Source organism: Neovison vison, chromosome 1 (genome assembly GCF_020171115.1).
Source record: "Neovison vison isolate M4711 chromosome 1, ASM_NN_V1, whole genome shotgun sequence".
Lineage (NCBI taxonomy): Eukaryota > Metazoa > Chordata > Mammalia > Carnivora > Mustelidae > Neogale > Neogale vison.
In genome coordinates this window covers 186,637,611-186,657,411 of record NC_058091.1, presented here as the reverse complement: position 1 = coordinate 186,657,411, position 19,801 = coordinate 186,637,611, and the positions used below count along the sequence as shown (strand labels likewise).

The 19,801-nt window shown below is 35.6% G+C and overlaps 1 protein-coding gene across 2 annotated transcripts in view; it reads right to left on the bottom strand.

The window, feature by feature from the left end:
* FBXL17 (F-box and leucine rich repeat protein 17) overlaps positions 1-19,801 on the bottom strand; it is a 506,779-nt gene that overhangs the window by 331,006 nt on the left and 155,972 nt on the right. For both annotated transcript variants that reach the window (XM_044264392.1, XM_044264400.1), the window contains exon 5: positions 7,744-7,851. In XM_044264392.1, coding sequence (XP_044120327.1) covers positions 7,744-7,851 — 108 coding nt within the window. The remainder of the gene's footprint in view (positions 1-7,743; positions 7,852-19,801) is intronic.

The following is a 19,801-nucleotide window of genomic DNA, read 5'->3' as shown; positions in this document are numbered from 1 at the left end:
CAGATAAATAAAGTTGAAATCCTTTTTTATAAGAATATTTGCAGCAAAAACACAATTTAGGAATAATAAGTGTGTGATAAAAATTCAAGGAGTGAAATGGGGATAATATAAGCAAAGTAAAATAATATTTAAAATATAAAAGCCAAGATCCAAGAAAGGTCCTTTCAAAAAAGACTGCCGACTTTCCTCATTTTATATTATATATTTATATTAAAGCCTGAAGCAAACATTTTATCAAAGGATAGATACAACAGAGAAACTCATTTGTTCATTATACTTGTTAGGACTCTCACAAACTGAATCATTTGGAAGATGAATTCACTCATTTTACTAGTGTCACACTGCTACATCCTGCCGTTGTAGTTGTTGAAATGAAAGTGCAGCAGAAACACATATATATTACACCTGGAGTATGAGTAACAGAGTTATAAAATATAAGAAGAGAAGCGTATTGAACAGGGATTACTGATTTAACAAAATGAAAAACTAAAGGTGATATGTTGCTACAGCTTATGTAGACCTTATATAATTTAGAAAAGTAAAAATCAAAGTCACTAACTCATGCAGTAATAATAAGGTACACAACAGTATATTCACCCAATTCAGTATATTGCTATAGTATAAATTACTTAAAATGATTTTATTAAAAATATTATTTTAGTTGTTCAGTGCATGAACTTAAATCATTAAATAACCCTTAAGGGACTCAGCAGGAAAAGGAAAACAAAACAAAACAACGAAGAGCAGACACACAGTCATTAATCTTAAGGTTTAGCACTGGCACTCAGGTAGAAAGAAAGGTCACAAATATTTTAAATAAGATTTATTTTCACAAAAATTATTGTACATTTTTATTTTAATGAAAGAATAGGAGCGAATTAGGACTAAAGAGTTATAGGGGACTTTTGTACACCAAGATGAACATTTGTATTACTTTAGTTATTTTTCAACTATATCCTTAGTAACTTTCCAAGCACTCTTCCTCTACAACCCTAGATGTAGGATGATGCTATTATTTTTATTCTTATTTTATAGATGAGGAAACTGAGGCAAAGAAATTTGGTGATTTTCCCACAGTCATATAATCAGTAGTCATGCCCTTAGCATTGATGACAGAAATAAGTGGTTACTGTCCATTGCAAAACTTCTAAAAAAAAAAAAAATCGATTAACGGATCATGCCAGAACTAGATAATCATTGCCTATACTCTCAACATTCAGGTTTTGGGCCTAACTCTTAAGCTCTGAATGGCTAAAAGGAACCAAAAGCATGGTCATCCAACAAACACCCCTTCATAATACTCACTGGCTCATACTCGCTATGAAATATTTTAAAGCTGAATGAATTTAAGAACATGTATTTTTTCCAATCTCAAAATAACACTCAAGTACTATAATTACTTAGAAACAAATGAAATTATAATATATGACTAAACACCAATATCACCTCTAAAGTAGCAAAATAATATGTTCTTCCTTTAGAATAAAGCATTCTAAACTGATCAGTTGCTTGGAAATTTAAAAGTCAAGAAAGGTCATCTTTCATTTCTAGTCTCTGGATACATAAGAAAAGGAAGAAAAAAATTGAGTTAGTTGCATGAATGAACATTCTTTCAGTTACTTATGTTAAATTGCCTGAAAAAAAATCAATTTTGTTTTCCTTTAGAAAACATTTCATACTTTCAACCATAAGCACTTTAAAAATATGTGGGGTTTTTTTTAAGTTCTTTAAATATGATTATGGTCCAAGAAAATATCAGAAGTTTGGGCATTTTGTTTAGCTGTCTGTTACCTTTCCCAAAAAATTCTGTTTAAAAACAGAAACAAACAAACATCAAAAATCTCAACCAAACCCACATCTGACATAGCCTAAAAATTCAGATCATGCTTTTAAATTGAATAAAGCAACAATAAGATCTAATGTAGCATCAGAGTTAATATTATTAACTGACTAATGCTTTGTAATATTTTGTAGTCTTATTATATTATTCATATTTTAAAATATTATTATTAACACTCACAACCTTAAAAATATATCAGCAATCTAAAAAAATACATTGACCTCTAAGTTATGGCAAATATGAATTTTTATATGTCACATAATAAAAATGAACTTTTTATCAAATATTCTTCTCTATCTTTCTTAGTAGTCATTTAAAATAAGATCTAATAAAAGATTAAAATCATTTGGGGGTGGGGTGCCAGGGTGGCTCAGTCCTTAAGCATCTGCCATTGGCTCAGGTCATGATCCCAGGATCCTGGGATGGAGCCCCACATCTGGCTCCCTGCTCAGTAGGAAGTATGTGTCTCTCTGTCAAATATATAAATAAAATCTTTTTTAAAAATAAATAAATAAAAATAAATAAAATCATTTGGGGGCACCTGGATGGCTCAGTCTGTTAAGCATCTGCTTTTGGCTTAGGTCAAGATTTCAGGGAGCCTGCTTCTCCCTCTCCCCTTCTACCCCCTCCCCATGCTTCTGCACTCTCTCTCTCTCAAATAAATAAAATATTTTTTAAATGATTAAAATCATTTGAACTGATTTGATGTAAACTCACAGTGGATTTGTGGCATTAAATTCATGAACCCACAGCATTTCTGTAGTTTGTGCTCTAACTACAGATGAAAATAAATTGCCACATTGACATTTCAGTTTCCATAAGTCTATTATTCAACTGATTTTTAAATTAATATTATATGTTAATATACATTATTATTATTTTAAAAATTTCCAATGTTATTATACATTCTTAAAAGTATGATATTGAATAGTGTGATTTTATCATGTAACATTAATATCAACATTTTTAATTTTTTGACCCCTAAAAAGCTATTTTTATCATTATGGAAATTTTCAAACGTAAATAAGGGTAATGAGAATAAGGTAATAAACCCCCATGTCCTATAACCCATTGGAGGGAAGGTTTTTAACTATAAATGTAATTTTTTAAAGAGATATAGGGGTATTCAGGTTATGTACTTCTTGAGTGAGTTTTGGTATCTGTGTCTTTTTTTTTTTTTTTTTTGGTGTCTGTGTCTTTCAAGCAAATTTTTCATTTCATCTGGGTTTTTTTAATTTCTAGGCATAAACATGTATAATATTCCCTTATCCTTTTTATATCTGTAGAACCCATAATTCTCTTGTGATATTGGCAAGTCGTGTCTTCTTTTTCTTTCTCTCTCTCTCTCTCTCTCTCTTTCTCCTTTTCTTAATTAGTCTAAATAGAGATTTATCAATTTTATCTATTTTATCATAGAACCAGCTTTTGGTTTTAATAATTTTTTCTTTTATTCTTGTTTTCCATTTCATTGACTTCCCTTCGATCTTTATTACTTCCTTGCTTCTGCTTACTTTGAGTTTAATTTGCTCTTTTTCCTTAAGTTTCAGAAGGTAGAAGTTCATGAAGTAGAAAGTCACTAATTTGAGATCTCCCCTTTTTCTTATATAGGTGCTAAGTGCTATTAATTTTACATAAAGTGTATTTTAGCAGCATCACATTAAATCATCACTACTTTGTTTTCATTCTCATTCAGTTCACAATACTTGCTATTATCTCTTGATTTCTTCACTACTCATGGGTTATTTAGAATTGGATGCTCAAAGGAGATCAATCTAAAGACCTCTGGGATTCCCTACATAGTTCTCAATGGACTTCTCTCCACTCCAATACTCTGTCCTCCGAACTTTGGCTGTCTTGGTCTCCTGGACTTTGTTTTGTCTCAACTCAAGAATGTCTGCTGAGTTTTGCCTGCGTTACCCTCCTTGTGCTACAAACCGGAATTTCTTTCTATACATTAGCTGGAGGTAGTCATAGGTCTGCTCTTGCTTCTCAATATCTCAGGGATCACTGTCCTTAGTTGTCTGAAATCCAGTGTGTTAAAGACTACTGTTTCGGGATGCCTGGGTGGCTCAGTGGGTTAGAGCCTTTGGCTCAGGTCATAATCCCAGGGTCCTGGGATCAAGCCCCGCATTGGGCTCTCTGCTGAGCAGGGAGCCTGCCTCCTCCTCTCTATCTCTCTGTCTACTTGTGATCTCTGTCAAATAAATAAATATATTTTTTTAAAGACTATTGTTTCATGTATTTTGTCTAGTTTTGGGGAATGTTTCAGGGAAAAGAGTAAATCTAGTCCCTATTACACCATCTTAGTTGGAAAAAGAAATACAGGGATTTTTTTTTAGTATATCATTATGAATCCACAATTTTTATACATTTGATTTGCTTTAATCCACTGCAGTCATTTTCCTTCTCAGTGCTCGAAGTATGCCAACCTAGCCCAGTGGGAACCACTTCATGTTCGTTTTGGGTCTTTTTGACATGTTTCTACTAGTTCCTTTAGTGGCAAATGATACTGAGGCACTACAGTCTAAATATAAGGGGTTGATTACATACTTGCATTTGTTGAATCCATTTTTAAAATATAGGAAGGAGACCAAGATAGAAATATTTTTTATTTATAAATAGGTACAACTGCAGTGAAAAAAACAAACACATCTGTGTTGGAGAAGACTCAACTATCACAAATAACAAGTCATAACGTTCTCAACTGTTAAATGGAGACCTTGAAAGTTCTTACGTAGTATTGCTTCCTAAATATGGATCTAAAGTTTCCAAACACAATCTAGTGAAACTGACATTATCTTCTCAACTTGGGTGCATTCAGTCTTAGCTATTTCTGGACTCTAATTTACAGTCATAGGGGCCTAGAAGGAAGAGTTCTTACTCCAATATTGTTTAATATTAGCAGAATTCCTCTAAAGACTAAAGGTGTGTCATCAGTAAATATTGCATAGTGAGTAAGAATCTAGCCAATGCTGAGCACATCAAGTAAAATTAGGCCCACGGAACCATAGTTAGAGGATAACAACATTCTTCCACCTATTCCCAATCTTCTGTCTTCTTGCCCTTGGCGTAACAATCTGAGCTGTCACAAATCCCTAATTATTCTTTCTAAATTACTAAAGACTTGACATTTCTTAGTTTCAGGGAGTCCCTTCATAGGGACTTCCAGGTCAATGATTCTTAAATGTGTAGATTCTTCTGGCTACAAGTAACTCTAGAAAGAGATCATCTAATTCAGGCACATCTCTTTATTGACAGGAAACTAAGGCATGGAGATTTTATACCATTTGCCTTTTAGCAAACTGAGAGCCCAAGACAGAAAAGTAGTATGTTGGAGAGAATTTCTAAACCATATAAAATTAAACAGCTTTAGACCACTAGCTCTCAATACTCTCTATCTCACATCTCTGTAATCATTTACTTAAAAATAACAAGCCATGATGATAATAAGGATAACACAGTTTCCCAGGAGCATTTATATATTAATAAACATTTTGAAAATGTAAATTATATTTTGTGTAATATCGTAGTATGAAAACTATCAGAATGCAAATATTTTAACAAAAAAAGCTTTCATTTTAGTAAAACCTGAGTTCTCCTAGTTTTCAAAAGATGAAAAAATTAAAACAGCTTTACAGAAGCTATGCATGCTTAAAATGTTACCTTGCCTTCACTTGATTCCAGGAACTAAGCAATACTATGCCACAAACCAGTCTTCTCATCAAAGCAAAAGACTTTGTTGAGCAACAAAGATGATCCTCAAAAGTTTGTGGACCAGCTTTGATATTAATCCAGTAGATTCAGACTACTGACAGTCCAAACCACCAGTTCTGGCCTATCATCTTCAGAAGAACATTCTCAGTAATTTGAGCCTTCCAACACCGACATTTGCCATTTGCTATAGCTGCTATTTTGTTACAGGGAGTTATTCTGATCTTTTAAGTACCAGTGCACCATAATTTTTGGCCATCTCAGAATGCTCAGGGAAGCACTTACTGATCTAATAAGTCTTGTTTTGTCTTAATGAGTACAATTTCAAGTGATCATAAAAATCCCACATATGGTCATTATAACACTTGTTGTGCACAATCTGTTCATCCAAAGGCATTTCTACTCTACACTATAAACAACATTAGATGTGACTAGAAAAACGTCATCCACCAAGATGTTCAGGCCAAGGTTATAGGAAATGACTAAAAATTATGGTTATGTATGGTCTTGGTTACACTAAGATATTCTGATAGAACAATAATTGAGACTAACGCGCTTTTCTTTTCCAGTAGTTTTAGGCTCTGATCCTCAAAATACAATTAAAGCTCATCAATTATCAGTCACTAGAGACAAGGAAAATCATAGGATGTTTCAGACACACTAGACCAAAACAGTGATTTGCTATTTTTTCCTCAAAGCTTGCTCTGACTTTTCAGCAACTTAGATATCACAAAATGCATTTTAGTACTAGCAGCTAACATTTACTTAGCATTTACTGCAATCTCCATACTGAGGCAAGGACCTTGCATATATTATTTCAATTAATACCCTGAAAAATAATTTCTCCACTTAGTTAATAAGTGCCAGAGCCACGATCCAAACTCAAGCTAACAATAGAGCCCAGGCTCCTAACCACTGTGCCTTACTGCCAGAGTTCATTGTTTTGTTTTTTGTTTTGTTTTGTCTTTTGGTTTGGGGTGTGTGTGTGTGTGTGTGTGTGTGTGTGTGTGTGTTTTGTTTTTGGTTTTTGTTTTTGTTTTTTCACCAGAGTCCTAAGTAACTCACAATCATTTGCTCTTTTCCTAGAAAGGAAAGACTAAGATTATCTCCCATTAAACTGTAAGCTTAAAGAGACCTGAAGAGACCAAGCCCAAAGAGACCTGGGATCTCACCTGTTTTATTTCAACATTGTGCTATTAACACAGCAGTTGCCTAATAGTAATGAAATGAGGAAAGGGTGAATGAAAAGGTTACTCAGCTATTAAGTATGAATGGCAAGATTCATACCCATTCTCCTAAGTACTATATGGGACAGTTAAAATCTATTCAGTGACAAATTTCAGATAATACACGGATAAATTTTATAATAGCCAGTTTTCCATTACATTACACACATGTAAGAATTTAGTCCTAATTATTTTAAAGCTCTGGAGTGAAGATGGCACATAAGTGAGAGGTTACAAAGGAACTGGCATTGTCATCATTGCTAAAATCTAAGATTTCATATATTTGGTATAAAAGTGAACTCTTTGAACTAGAAGGTTAATTTTTGACACAGATTTACCTCTCTTTTCACCTTTCATGTTCAGCTTAATCATATACACTGGCCATATGCACTTCTTAAAAGCCAAATGCTCAGGGGACCTAATTATATGTAAGCAATTAAACCCTTAATCAAAATATATTCTAAACGCAATAAGTTAATGTTTAAATAATTTTTAATGCATATATTTCATAGTTATTAGCAATAAAAAAGCAAGCTTCTTGTTTAAATGAATGTCCCATTTAAGAAAAGCTAAGTTTGGTACTGTTGCTTTAAACTGATTTTAACTATCAAACCCTAGTACACTTCGGTAATGGTCTGACTATTCCTCACTCAAGTACATTCAACAATGCTAGGGCACTGATATGAATGAAGGAAACACTAAGGAAGGGGCACCTAGGTGGCTCAGTTGGTTAAGCATCTGCCTTCAGCTCAGGTCAAGATCTCGGGGCCCTAGATTGAGCCCCGCATCACAGGGCTGCCTGTTTAGCCGGCAGTCTGCTTCTACCTCTCCCTCACCTCTGCCCACCCCACCACTCGTGCTCATGCTCTCTCTCTGTCTCTCTCTCAAATAAATAAATAAAATCTCTTTAAAAAAAAAAAAAGAAGAAAGAAAGAAACACTAAGGAGATGGAGCCATGGCACCTACCTTGGTAAGGTGAATGACTCCTTTAGAAGTAACTGAACAACCCATGAAGCCAACGTACTGAAGTTCAGGACAGTGCTCAGCAAATGCTTTCACCGACTGGTCTGTCACCTAGGGAAGAGACGTGAAGAACATTATTTAAGGTGGTGTTCCAGTCAGTTTAAGGATCTGGCTCCTGCAAATTCCCACTGCCGTACCTTGTATCATTAATATTTCCCTTTCCATTGGAGCATTTGAATCTGTATACAAACATGCAGCAATATCCCCTGTGAGTTTTTTTAAGTTTATGTTTAAGCTCTACACCCAACATGGGACTCAAACTCACAACCTCAAGATCATGAGTCTCATGCTCTTCTGACTGAGCCAGCCAGGGACCCCTCTCCTGCAGTTAAAAAAAATTCCTCCCTCGTCTCATGTCCCTTTTTCTCTATCACCTCCCCCATTATTTTTTACTTCTTCATAGAAAACATCTCAAAGATGCCAACGTCTCTACCATCACTTCTTCCTATCCAATCTCTCTCAATGTATAAATTTCCTACTGATATATAATTCTGATACTATAAAATTCACCCTTTCAAAAGGTACAGATCAGTGGTTTGTAGCATATCCACAGGTTATGCAATCATCACCAATATCTAATTCCAGAACATGCTCATCATCCCCAAAAGAAACCCCATGTCCAATAGCAGACCCTTGCCTCTCCCACCCCTTGCCCTCAACCCATGGCAACTTTTGGTCTCTAAGGATTTGCCAAGTCTGAACTTTTTTTATAATGCAAATTATATAATCGGTCCCTAAAATGCAACAACAGTCTCTTTATAAGTTTTCTCCCTTCAAGCGTTTCTTCCAAGGAATCTGATTTTTGCCCCTCACTGCTTCAAATTCTTTAAATTTGGGTGGTTGGTGGTTAATTCTATGTGTCAACTTGACTATACCATCGGGTGCCCAAATATTTAATTAAAGAGTATTCTTGGGTATGTCTGTGAGGATATTTCTGATAAGATGACCATTTGAAATGGTAAACTGAGTAAAGCAGACTGTCCTCCCCAATGTGAGTGGGCCTCATCCAATCCATTTGAGGTATGAATAGAACAAAAAAATTGAGTAAGGGAGAATTTTCTCTCTCTCTCTCTCTCTCTTGCTCTTTCTCTGACTACCTTTAAGCTGAGACATCAGTCTCCTACCTTCAGATTCAAACTTGGACTGGAACTTACTCTGTTGGCTCTACTGGTCTTTATGCCTTTAGACACAGAGAACTAGATCGTCAGCTTTCCTGTGTCTCCAGGTTGCGACCTCAGATTTTGGAACTCCTTGGCTTCTATAAATGTTTGAGCCAATTCCTTACAATAATCTCTCTATAGAAACACACACACATACCCTCATACAGATTCTGTATCTCGAAAGAACCTCAACTAATGTAATGCATATTAGAATCCCCTGAGGAGTTCATTAAAACCTTAGAACCAAAAAGGGTGAGGCTAAAGCTTCTGTATTTTTAAAAAGACTGTAGGTGTTTGAAAGCTTGCGATCCCAGTGTCGCAAAGAAGTTACCTTGACAGCCTTTGACATTTCTGCCTGGCCCTGCTTTAAACAAAGGGCAGAGTAAAATTCCTTTTTTGTCCCTCCCCCCAACACCACCTCTGGGAAAATTTCAATGTATAAAATTATCTTTGTTACTTATAATAAAATTTTCTTCACTATTCTACAAAGGGTAATTTATAAAAGAAGGTCCAAATATTCTCTACCATAGGCTTAATTTCAGATTCACTTCCTTCACAGTCAAGATAATAGCAACAAGTTAAACACCTTTGTTAGTTTTTCAAATAGCAGCAACAATTCTCCTTTGCATTAGCTTTATTATGGGTGCCTCCTTGTATCTTCCTTATCTATTCTGAATAGATATTGAAAAATAAAGGTATGTGGGTAGCATTAATTCTAAAACAATCACAAGAACATTTTCCTAAAATAATGAAACCAACAGCATCCATGGTACATCTGATAAAAGATTAATTCTGCCCTCAAAAGTAAAGTATGCTTTAGCATATTAAGACTAAGGATGCCATTGATAAATTAAAAATGGGCCTTCCTGACACTCAGCCTTCTAAAAACATTATGTTAACAAAGAATGTTTCAGGCACTAAAATTGCCTAAAGCCTCAATGGAAACCAATTTCTATTTTTTTTTTTAAAGGGGGTGGGGGCTAACAGAGGTTAATACATGCGATCAGTTTGTTAAATACCCTGCACAATTTCACTCTAACATCTAGCCTTTCCTGTATCCATCTTCAAGGAAGGAAGAGGAACTCCGATAAGGATTAAGGACACAAGAAAGCTCAGGTATAAGGTGTTAAATCTTTCACAGAGAAGAAAAAAGGGTATTACAAATGTGGTTTGCCAGTCTTTCTCATTCAGCTCATGCAATCAGAATAAGGGAGCTCAGAGGAGATTCCAGTATCAACGAAGTCCTAGAAGTCAAGTAAAACTGAGTTAGTCCTTGGTGGTATAGAAACACTAGTAGGCTTGGGTGTGTTTTAAGAGACTAATAAAAGGGCCTCGAAGATTTGGGTGGGGTCTGGTTCCATTCCCAAGGATAGAAGATCAGTTAGAAATGGAAGACTAAGCGTCTGGCAAAAATAAGTATTGATTAGAAAATATAGGTACTGGTGAGTGTCAGCTTCTCTGAGACCCTGCAGCCTGACTGCCTCTTTTCAAATCCCTGGTGGGCTACTTATTAGCTGTGTGCTTTTAAGCAAGTCCTTTTATCACTCTGTACTTTTTTCCTTCTTCTATATGACAGACAAAATAATAGTACCTAGCTCACAGGGTAAAATATGAGGGTAGATAATGCATGTAAAATGTTTTGAACAGTGCAAGGTACATTGTAATTGCCCAATACATCTTAGCTATTATCATCATAACAATCACATGTTCTCCGTTCTTTAGTATTTTAATTCTTAGCCAGGACTAAGGGGTTGTCATGTGTAAGAAAATAATTAAAAAAAAAAAAAAGTATAGTCAAAGTATGCTAGCCTACTCTCCTACTTATTCCAAGAAATACTGATCATAATTTGGGGGCTCTAGGTTATGGGCTAAACTGTGGGATCAGAGTGAGGGAAACATAGAAGTTTATTATCGACTCATTATGGTAAAAAGAATCCCATTTCGTTAAGTTTCTCAGCCTGGACTATACATCAGAATCACCTGAAGAGCTTCCCGATTTAATTTCTGGCAGAGAACTGTATCAGTTTTATTCTGGAAGCTCCCCAAGAGAGCCTAATGTGCAGCCTGGGTTATGAAGAAGTTTCAAGGCCTTTCATTCAAAGTGCGGTCCTCAAACCAACAGCAATGGCATCACTTGGGGCTTGTTAAAAATGCAAAATCTCAGACCTCACCACAGACCTACTGATTCCTAATCTGCATTCTTACTAAGATCCCCAGATGATTTTTTTTTATTTTTTTTTAAAGATTTTATTTATTTATTTGACAGAAAGAGATCACAAGTAGGCAGAGAGGCAGGCAGAGAGAGAGAGGAGGAAGCAGGCTCCCTGCTGAGCAGAGAGCCCGATGCGGGACTCGATCCCAGGACCCCGAGATCATGACCTGAGCCGAAGGCAGCAGCTTAACCCACTGAGCCACCCAGGCGCCCCCCCAGATGATTTTTTTAATAAGTAATCTCTACACCCAACGTAGGGCTCAAATTTACAACCCTAAGATCAAGAGTCTCATGCTTCACGGACTAAGCCAGCCAGGCACCCCCAAGGTGATTCATATGCAGCAGAAGCTCGAGAAATACTGCTAAAGAGACAAGGGATTAAGTCGTCTTCTTGGGGACATAAGGAAGCAAAAACTGGGAGCTATCACATAACCCAAGCACTATGAAGAATTTTTTAAACAGCCTTATTGAATTATAATTTATATACCATAAAAATTCCCCCTTTTGAAGGCATAATTCATTGAATTTTAGTAATTTATATAGCTGTGCAACCATCACCACAATCCAAGTTTAAACTGCTTCCATTACACCACTTCCAAAATCCCCTTTATCCTTTTTGCCCATATGCAGTTAATCACAGCTCCCCTCCCAGGCAAAACGGTAACCCATTTTCTGTCGCTGTGTTTCCCTTTTCTAGAAATTCCATATAAAAAGAATTATACCATAAGCAGTCCTTTGTTTCTAGCTTCTTTCACTAGCATAATGTTTTGGAGGTTCATCTTTGCTGCTACATGTATCAGTTGTTGGCTCATTTTATTGCTGAGCAGAATTCCATTATATAGTGACAATACCTTTTGTTTATCTGTTCACCAGACGATAAATATTTGAATTGTCTCCAGTTTGAGCTTTAATAAATAATGCTGCTGTGATCATCCACATGCAATACTTTGTATGGACATATATTTTCATTTCTCTTGGATAAATATCTAGAAGCAGAATTTCTGAGTCATGTAAGTTTCATTTTTTACACGTTCTAAAAACTGGGTTGTCTTCTTAAGTTATAAGAGCTCTTTATATACTCTGGATACCAAGTCCTTTATCAGATATTTGTTTCATAAATATTTTTTTCCATTCTGTGCCTTGTCTTTTCATTTTCTTAATGGTAGGCTTATTTTAGCTCTAACATTTAGGTCTATGGTCCTCTATGAGTTAATTTTTGTGAGTAGTGCAAAGGTGATACTCTTTTTTTGTTTTTTCAGACAAACATTCAATTGTCCTAGCACCATTTGTTTAAAAAACCGTATCCTATGGAGGAATGTTTAAAAGCTCCAGCTTGGGGAATGCCTGGGTGGCTCGGTCTGTTGAGTCTCACAGTCCTGAGTTCTAGCGGCAAGTTGGTCTCCACCCTGGGCATGGAGCCTCTTAGGGGAAAAAAACAAAACAAAACAAACCCAAAACATGAGTATGAGCTGTGTGCAGAGACTGAATACATAGTCCAAAATCACATTTATAAACAGCTACTCTCCAAGCAAAATTAGTGACCCTGTACTGCTCATCTTCTGCTCTTTCTCTTCCAGCCAAGAGTTTTTTAGTCATATATGGCCATCATATATGGCATATAAAAATTACATATGGCCAAATAAAAACAAAACAAAACTCCAGCCTGGTATGGTTGGCCTTGGAGGATCATATTTGCTCACAGACTGTGGGAAAACCAGGTAGCAGACAAGAATTTATAGGCAAACAGAAATGTAGCTCAGGTTTTAGAAAGAAACATCATAAAAGAAGGAAAGAATGAGATCAGCTTGCAAAGAAAATTTTGATCTCTTCGTCAAAGTTGTGATGGAAAGAGGAAGATGAGCCTCAAATCCAATAGTGTTATCTCTTTACATGGCAGAGGTACAGAAGTATCATATCCCTAAATTGGCATTCAAAAGCCACACTTTTACATCTGCAAAGGAGGGTGCAGATACATTTAGTGTCACAAAGACAAAAGCATTGGTGGTAAGGAATGTCTGTTGTGTCTTCAAGGTTGAGAGAACCATTAAAAGCCTAAATAATACAAACATGCACAAAGATTCTAGTAGAGTTTCAGTTTGTGAATCTTAAGGGGGCCTTCTCCAGTGGCTAACCTAGAAGCAAATGAAAACCAATAATGCAGGGGACAGAAAGGAAAAGGAAGCTATTGCTCACAAACTCCTGGGAGCTGCACTCAATCAGATATCTTTTTTATGAAATCTAACATGGGGACAAGAGAGAAATATTTTCAGGAGGTAGAAATAATGGTCTATAAAATTCTAATACTGCGGAGAAGTGTAATAGTCACAGTGGTGGAGATGGCTATATATGACTAAAAAACTCTTGGCTGGAAAAGAAAGAGCAGAAGATGAGCAGTACAGGGTCACTAATTTTGCTTGGAGAGTAGCTGTTTAAAAATGTGATTTTGGACTATGTATTCAATCTCCGCACACAGCTCATACTTGGTAAAGATTTGGGGTACTAGCAGCCAGAGTTGAAGAGGGAGCAGGTGATAAAACAACTAGGATAAAAATGGCTATATTTATTAAGGCCTTATCCTACGCCAACCTTAAGTCCTGTCTCTGCATCATTTGGAATCTTCATTACAACTGTAAGAGGCATGGCTATTTCCATTTCATAGGTGACCAACATAACCCTATTAGAGACTGACTTCCCCAAAATTACACAACTAAAAGGTGTCCAAAATGTGGAGCTTAAACTTCATTCTTTAAGGTTTTGAAACCCATGTTCTTTACCTTATACAACACAGGTTTCGATTCATTTCATGGTGCTAATCTCACTCAAATGCGAGAGCAAATTCAAGGCCTTCTCTTCGGCCCAAAGAAACAGAGTAGCAGGGGTCAAGGCACAATGGCTCTACTTTTCAAAGAGTTTTCTAAGAGAAAAAAGTTTTCTACCCTTGATTACTTATTTCATCTCTACAGATAAAATAGGTATGGTGCCAACACTGTGATAGTCTTCTATATCCTGAGAACCCTCCCAAAAGAGGGAAGCATAGAACATTGGATAATCTAATTCAGAAGTGTTGAAGAAGCAGGATTAATAGTAGTGAATTATACAGTCACAGAAGTAAAATTGGTAATCCAAGAAAATGCCTTCATCTAAAAAGAATTAAAATTAAAAAACAGAACAAAAAAAATAAGGATGGGAGCTTTTATAGAAATTTCAGATTCTAAATGAAGAGATGCAATTTTATTCTTATTTTAACACTTAAATGTTTCCTTGGAATATGGGAGAAGAGATCCCTCTTTTTCGGATATCTGGGAATGAAAGGACTTTGTAGTATTAATTCTAAAAAGGTGGAGCAACCTTTGGACATGTTTATACTGCTGGCATTCGAGCATGTACATGAGTGTACTAATATAAAACTATTTCTTGACCTTGCTCAAAAAACTTCTTAAAAAGTTTATTTTTCTTAGACTTCACCTGAAACCTAGTCATCCAGGACCCAGCGATATATACTTTTAATAAGTTTTCTTAATGATTCTTACAGAATCATTCCAGAAACAGTCCTATTTGGGGGGTCTCTTTTTAAAGTTTTTACTTAACATAAAGTATAATATTAGTTTCAGGTGTACAGTTTAGTGATTTAACACTTACATACATCATCCAGTACTCATCACAAGTGCATTCCTTAATTCCCATCCCCCATTTAACCCATCCTCCCACCATCTTCCCTTCTGCTAACCATCAGTTTGTTCTCTGTAGTTAAGAGTCTGTTTCTTGGTTTTCCTCTCTCTTTTTCCCCCACTATGATCATTTGTTTTGTTTCCTTAAATTCCAGTTGGTCTCCCCATCTATCCCATTTACTACTCTAGCCCCACTGTTGGGCACGGAACCTGGCATACCACAGCAGCTCTAAAAATAAAAATGACTGAATAAATGAAGTACTGTTTTGATGCATGTTAATGGCTTCTTAGTTCAGTACTGAAAAACAACAAATCCTTCTAATGCCAAGAAAATGTGAATTGTCCATCTTATTTGTACCAAGAATCAAAGAATAAGATAAATGGCATCATGAAGCTAAGGACGGAGTTTTCAAAGAAAGCAAGAGCAGCACTTCAATTCTGGAGTGGATGGGAAAGCTAATGTGGGGGAATTAGCAGCATAGCTAGCAAATCTCATTCGAGACCTCAGAACTCATTCAAGGCCTTCTTTCTACCTCCAGAAAAAAAGAGCAACAGGGATTAAAGACAGTCTACTTCCTAGGACTTTTTCAGAAGGAATGCTAACCTTTGCTCATTTTTTTCATCTCTTATAGCCAAAGTGGTCAGTGGACCTGTGGGGTGCCCTCGTCTTCTGAATGCAAAATAAAGCCAAAATAAAGCAATCTGCTTAGATTGGGTTCTAACTGAGCATTATAACCAAAGGGCAAAACACTCCCATGTGTTCCAGTTTAGCAAGATTCACCAGACAAGAAAAGCTATATGGATGCCAGGAGGAGAAAGTTGGAGCTGTTTGGTTGTCTGAGGAACTATTTGGTAGTAACTGTCTGAATGGATTATGGGTTTAAGAAAGCAGAAGGAAAGTGACTCCAGTAGTAAATGACTACCCCCCTCTACTTAATCAGCACTATCTTTTTAAAATAAACAAAGGAATATTTATAGAGTATTTAATGAAGGGCTTATTTCACTCAAGGTTGCTGAGTTTCCTAAATCCCTTTAAATCAACAAATATTTGAGTACCTACTACAGTCATACTACCTCATGTTAAATACTAAGGCAGTATGAATATAAGACACAGTCCCTACCTCTATGAGCAGAAGCTAAAGGCTGGATAAGAACAGGTCTAGCTCCCACAACACCAGAGAGATTCCTGGGAATATTTCAGTCTGTACATTGCATCCCAATTTAGTTCAGTTCAGTTTACCAAGGTCTTCTGACTAGATGTGAAACCCAGGTTGAAGACATAACCAGATCATGAAGGGCTGAAAGCAGGCAGACCAGTTATGACTTGATAATGAAGGAGACTGTTTTAATGGTAATATAAGAATTGTGGGGCTAAAACATACTGTAGGCCCATGACTAAGGAGCCATTCATTAAAGGCACTAAGAGAAGGGTGATGAAGGGAAAGTTGTTTTGCAAAGTCCAGCAGCTATATACAGGACCAGCCAAATGGATTTTTGGCCTTAAAGAAGCTGCCCAGAAGGCTATGACCACAGCAGAGTCCATGCCCCCTAGGGAACATTAGTATACAACATGGGTTAGCTTGGTTACGTCTAGCCACACATCAGAATCAGTAAGCACTCACACCTGACAACTGACAAACAGTATGTCAAGTACTGTGATGATAAAAATCTCAAATGGAATAAATTTTATTTAAATTCCCAGTAAATACACATTATACTTATAGGACCTTTGAAAATGGAACACAATAAAAATTTCTCCATTTGTTCATCAAATCTTGAAAATCTACAAAAAAAATTTTCATTTTCATTTTCTGTATTATATCTTTCCCAATTAGTGAATAAGAAAGACTTCTTCTGTGAAACAGTATTGCAAACACACACACACACAATATGACAATTGTCACATAACAAGAAATACCAAACTATGGAGACCAAACACTCAATAAAGTTTTGCTTTAGAAATCATTTCAGTCAGACCTTTACCACTGTGCTCTTCATTTAATAAAAATTCAAACCTTTAATAGATTTTTAAAAGAAATCCAAAGGCAGATTATTTAAACATCATTTTCTTTTAAACCATGATCAGACAACAATACTTACTGAGTCCTTGCTATGTGCCATATACTGTGCACCACTCAATGATTAAGACACACAGACAGCCTTCATGGAGTTTACAATTAAGTGAGGAGGACAAATGTTTAACATCTGATGCAAGTGTGATCACTTTATTAATAGAGTCATTGAATTATTACATTCTATACATGCCATACTAATATAGTTCACAGGGAAAGAGACCAAAAATATGACTAAAATTTATACTTAATTATTACAAATAAGATTTTGCCCAAGCATCTGAAGCTAAGTCTTAATTACATGCCTGCTATCTTTCCAGTAGAGAGATATAATAAGTATTGATTTTGTATATCATGAGAAAAACACGGATTATTCAAGACCTCATATTTGCTAATACAACTCTGACTTTAAATTAGCATGATATAATTGTTTCCTTTAGTAAATCAGAAGCACAAAGCACTGAAATTTAATTTTTTAGCTTTTTTTAATTATTGAAGTATAGTTGACATACAATATTATATCAGTTTCAAGTGTAGTACAACACAGTGATTCGACAATTCTATATATCCAATTCTCACCATGATAAATGTAGTCCTGTCATGTACCACATTAAACAATACAATTACTAAAATCCTTATGCTCTACTTTTCACCTTCGTGACTTTTTTATTTTATAACTGGAAGTTTGTATCTTTTAATCCCCTTAATCCCCTTCACCTATTTTACCCATCCCCCTACCCAACTCCCCTCATTCAGCTTATTATAAAATATTTCAAAAATATATAATAAAAGACAAAATAGTAACATAAACCATTTGCCAAATACCTAGTTTCAATAACTGCTAATTCATGGCCAACCTTGTTTCACCAACAGCCCCATCCACTTATGAAACATCACATTTATCAGCAAATATTTTAGTATATCTCTAAAAGATAAGGCTCTTTTTAAAATCATAGCCATAATGCCATTATCATTTCAGCAAAAATGTTCATGTAAGACTTAATATGAACTATGTAGAGTTTTTATGGAGATAATAATCCAACACAGTGATTTAAAAATCTCATTAAGATTTTACCATAATTTTATAAAAACTGACCCTTTGTCAACAAGGGCATTGAAATTCATAACTAATCATTTTCTAAAAGTCTAGAATTCCATTAGCGTCCAATGAGAATCTGATCATTTGATTGCTTATTTGACCTTCCCTGATTTTTGCTCATTCTATCTTGCTTAATGTTAGTCTGGGTCTGGAAAAGTCAGATTGGCTGATAAAAAGAGATTTATAAGTTATGCATTAAAAGTATTGTGAAAGGCAAAGACATTGGTCCAGAACTAATGGCATAGATATTTGTCCCTATTAAAAAGATCTATGATAGGCTGGGTATAACTGAACCACTTTCCTGCAATTTGCTGACCAAGTTTCTTTGACTAATACTGCTTTAGTTTATTGAAATCAATATTTTGAAAATCAAAATAAAACAGAAGAATTAGTCTATTCTGCATTGCTTACCCTTTAATTAACAGAAGGGTGAATCTAAAGGCAATCTACTAATGTAATAACCATAGGTATATTTAGCAATAATATTTACAAAGTATTTTCTAGTACACATGCACATTTGTATACTCACTCGGTGAGATAAACGGGCAGGTATGATTTATTTTTTTTTTTTCAAATGAAGAAGTAGATAAGTTAAAGTAATTTGCCCGTGGTTACATATGAGCCCCATGCTCTTTTCATTACAACATAATCAATAATGTACTCAAAATAAAACCAAAGAATCTATATGAGCACTAAATTTGGGATTAATTATTAAGTACATATAATTGAAAACAAAGTTCATAAACATACAATTAATTCTTTGGTCCTATCACCAAAAAAAGTTTCAGTTCTCTGAAAGCAAAGTCTTTCCATTCTGTCAAATTGTATTTCTTTTTTTTTTTTTCTTTTTATTTGACAGACAGCGATCACAAGTAGGCAGAGAGGCAGGTGAGGTGGGGTGGGGTAGGAGAGTTAGCAGGCTCCCTGCTGAGCAGAAAGCTCCATGTGGGACTCCATCCCAGGACCCTGAGATCATGACCTGAGCCAAGGCAGAGGCTTTAACCCACTGAGCCACCCAAGCGCTCCTGTATTTCATTTCTAAATAAAACCTTTAAATTAACAGATATGGTTAGATTGAGGATTCATTTCAAAGAGCATAAAAGAGAAATTCTAAAGAGTATAACAAGTCAAAATTAAATCCATCAGATCACTTATGAAACTTTCATTATGTGTATGTGTATCACGTTATGTAAGAAAATAGGAAAAAATAGAAATTATACATACAACTTGAATTCTGAATCATCTAACTTTGCATGAAGTTTCATCATAAAGGGTGAAATGAAATTCTCAAAGGGCTAACACACAATGAAGAGTAGAAGAACTTTGAACAGCAGGAAAGCTTGTTAGTATTTCAAAAAGTGTGCTAAAATTCACAAAGCAAGGGGAAAGCCAGCCATAATAAAAGCAATTTTACTAAGATTTCCAAACTTTCTCCAGTTCTTTCTTTACCTCTGTAACTAGGCATCCTCTGCTTCCTTCCCCAACTTCTGACAGAATCCCTCTTTCTCTGCCAAGCCATTTGTTGTCCCCTCCCCTTTCCATTTGTCACCTCACCTCAACTCACCTCCTTTCTCTTAGTCTTCCCTTTCCTTTTCCTCATTTTTCTCCTGAATCTTTTATAGCATACCTTTTCTAAGTGGCTGGTCATAATATGGAATTAAAGCATTTTAAACACAATTTTTAAGAGGATTTTATTTATTTATTTGTCAGAGAGAGAGAGAGAGAACACAAGCAGGGGGTGCAGCAGGCAGAGGGAGAAGCAGGCTCCTAGCTGATCAGGAAGTCCATGA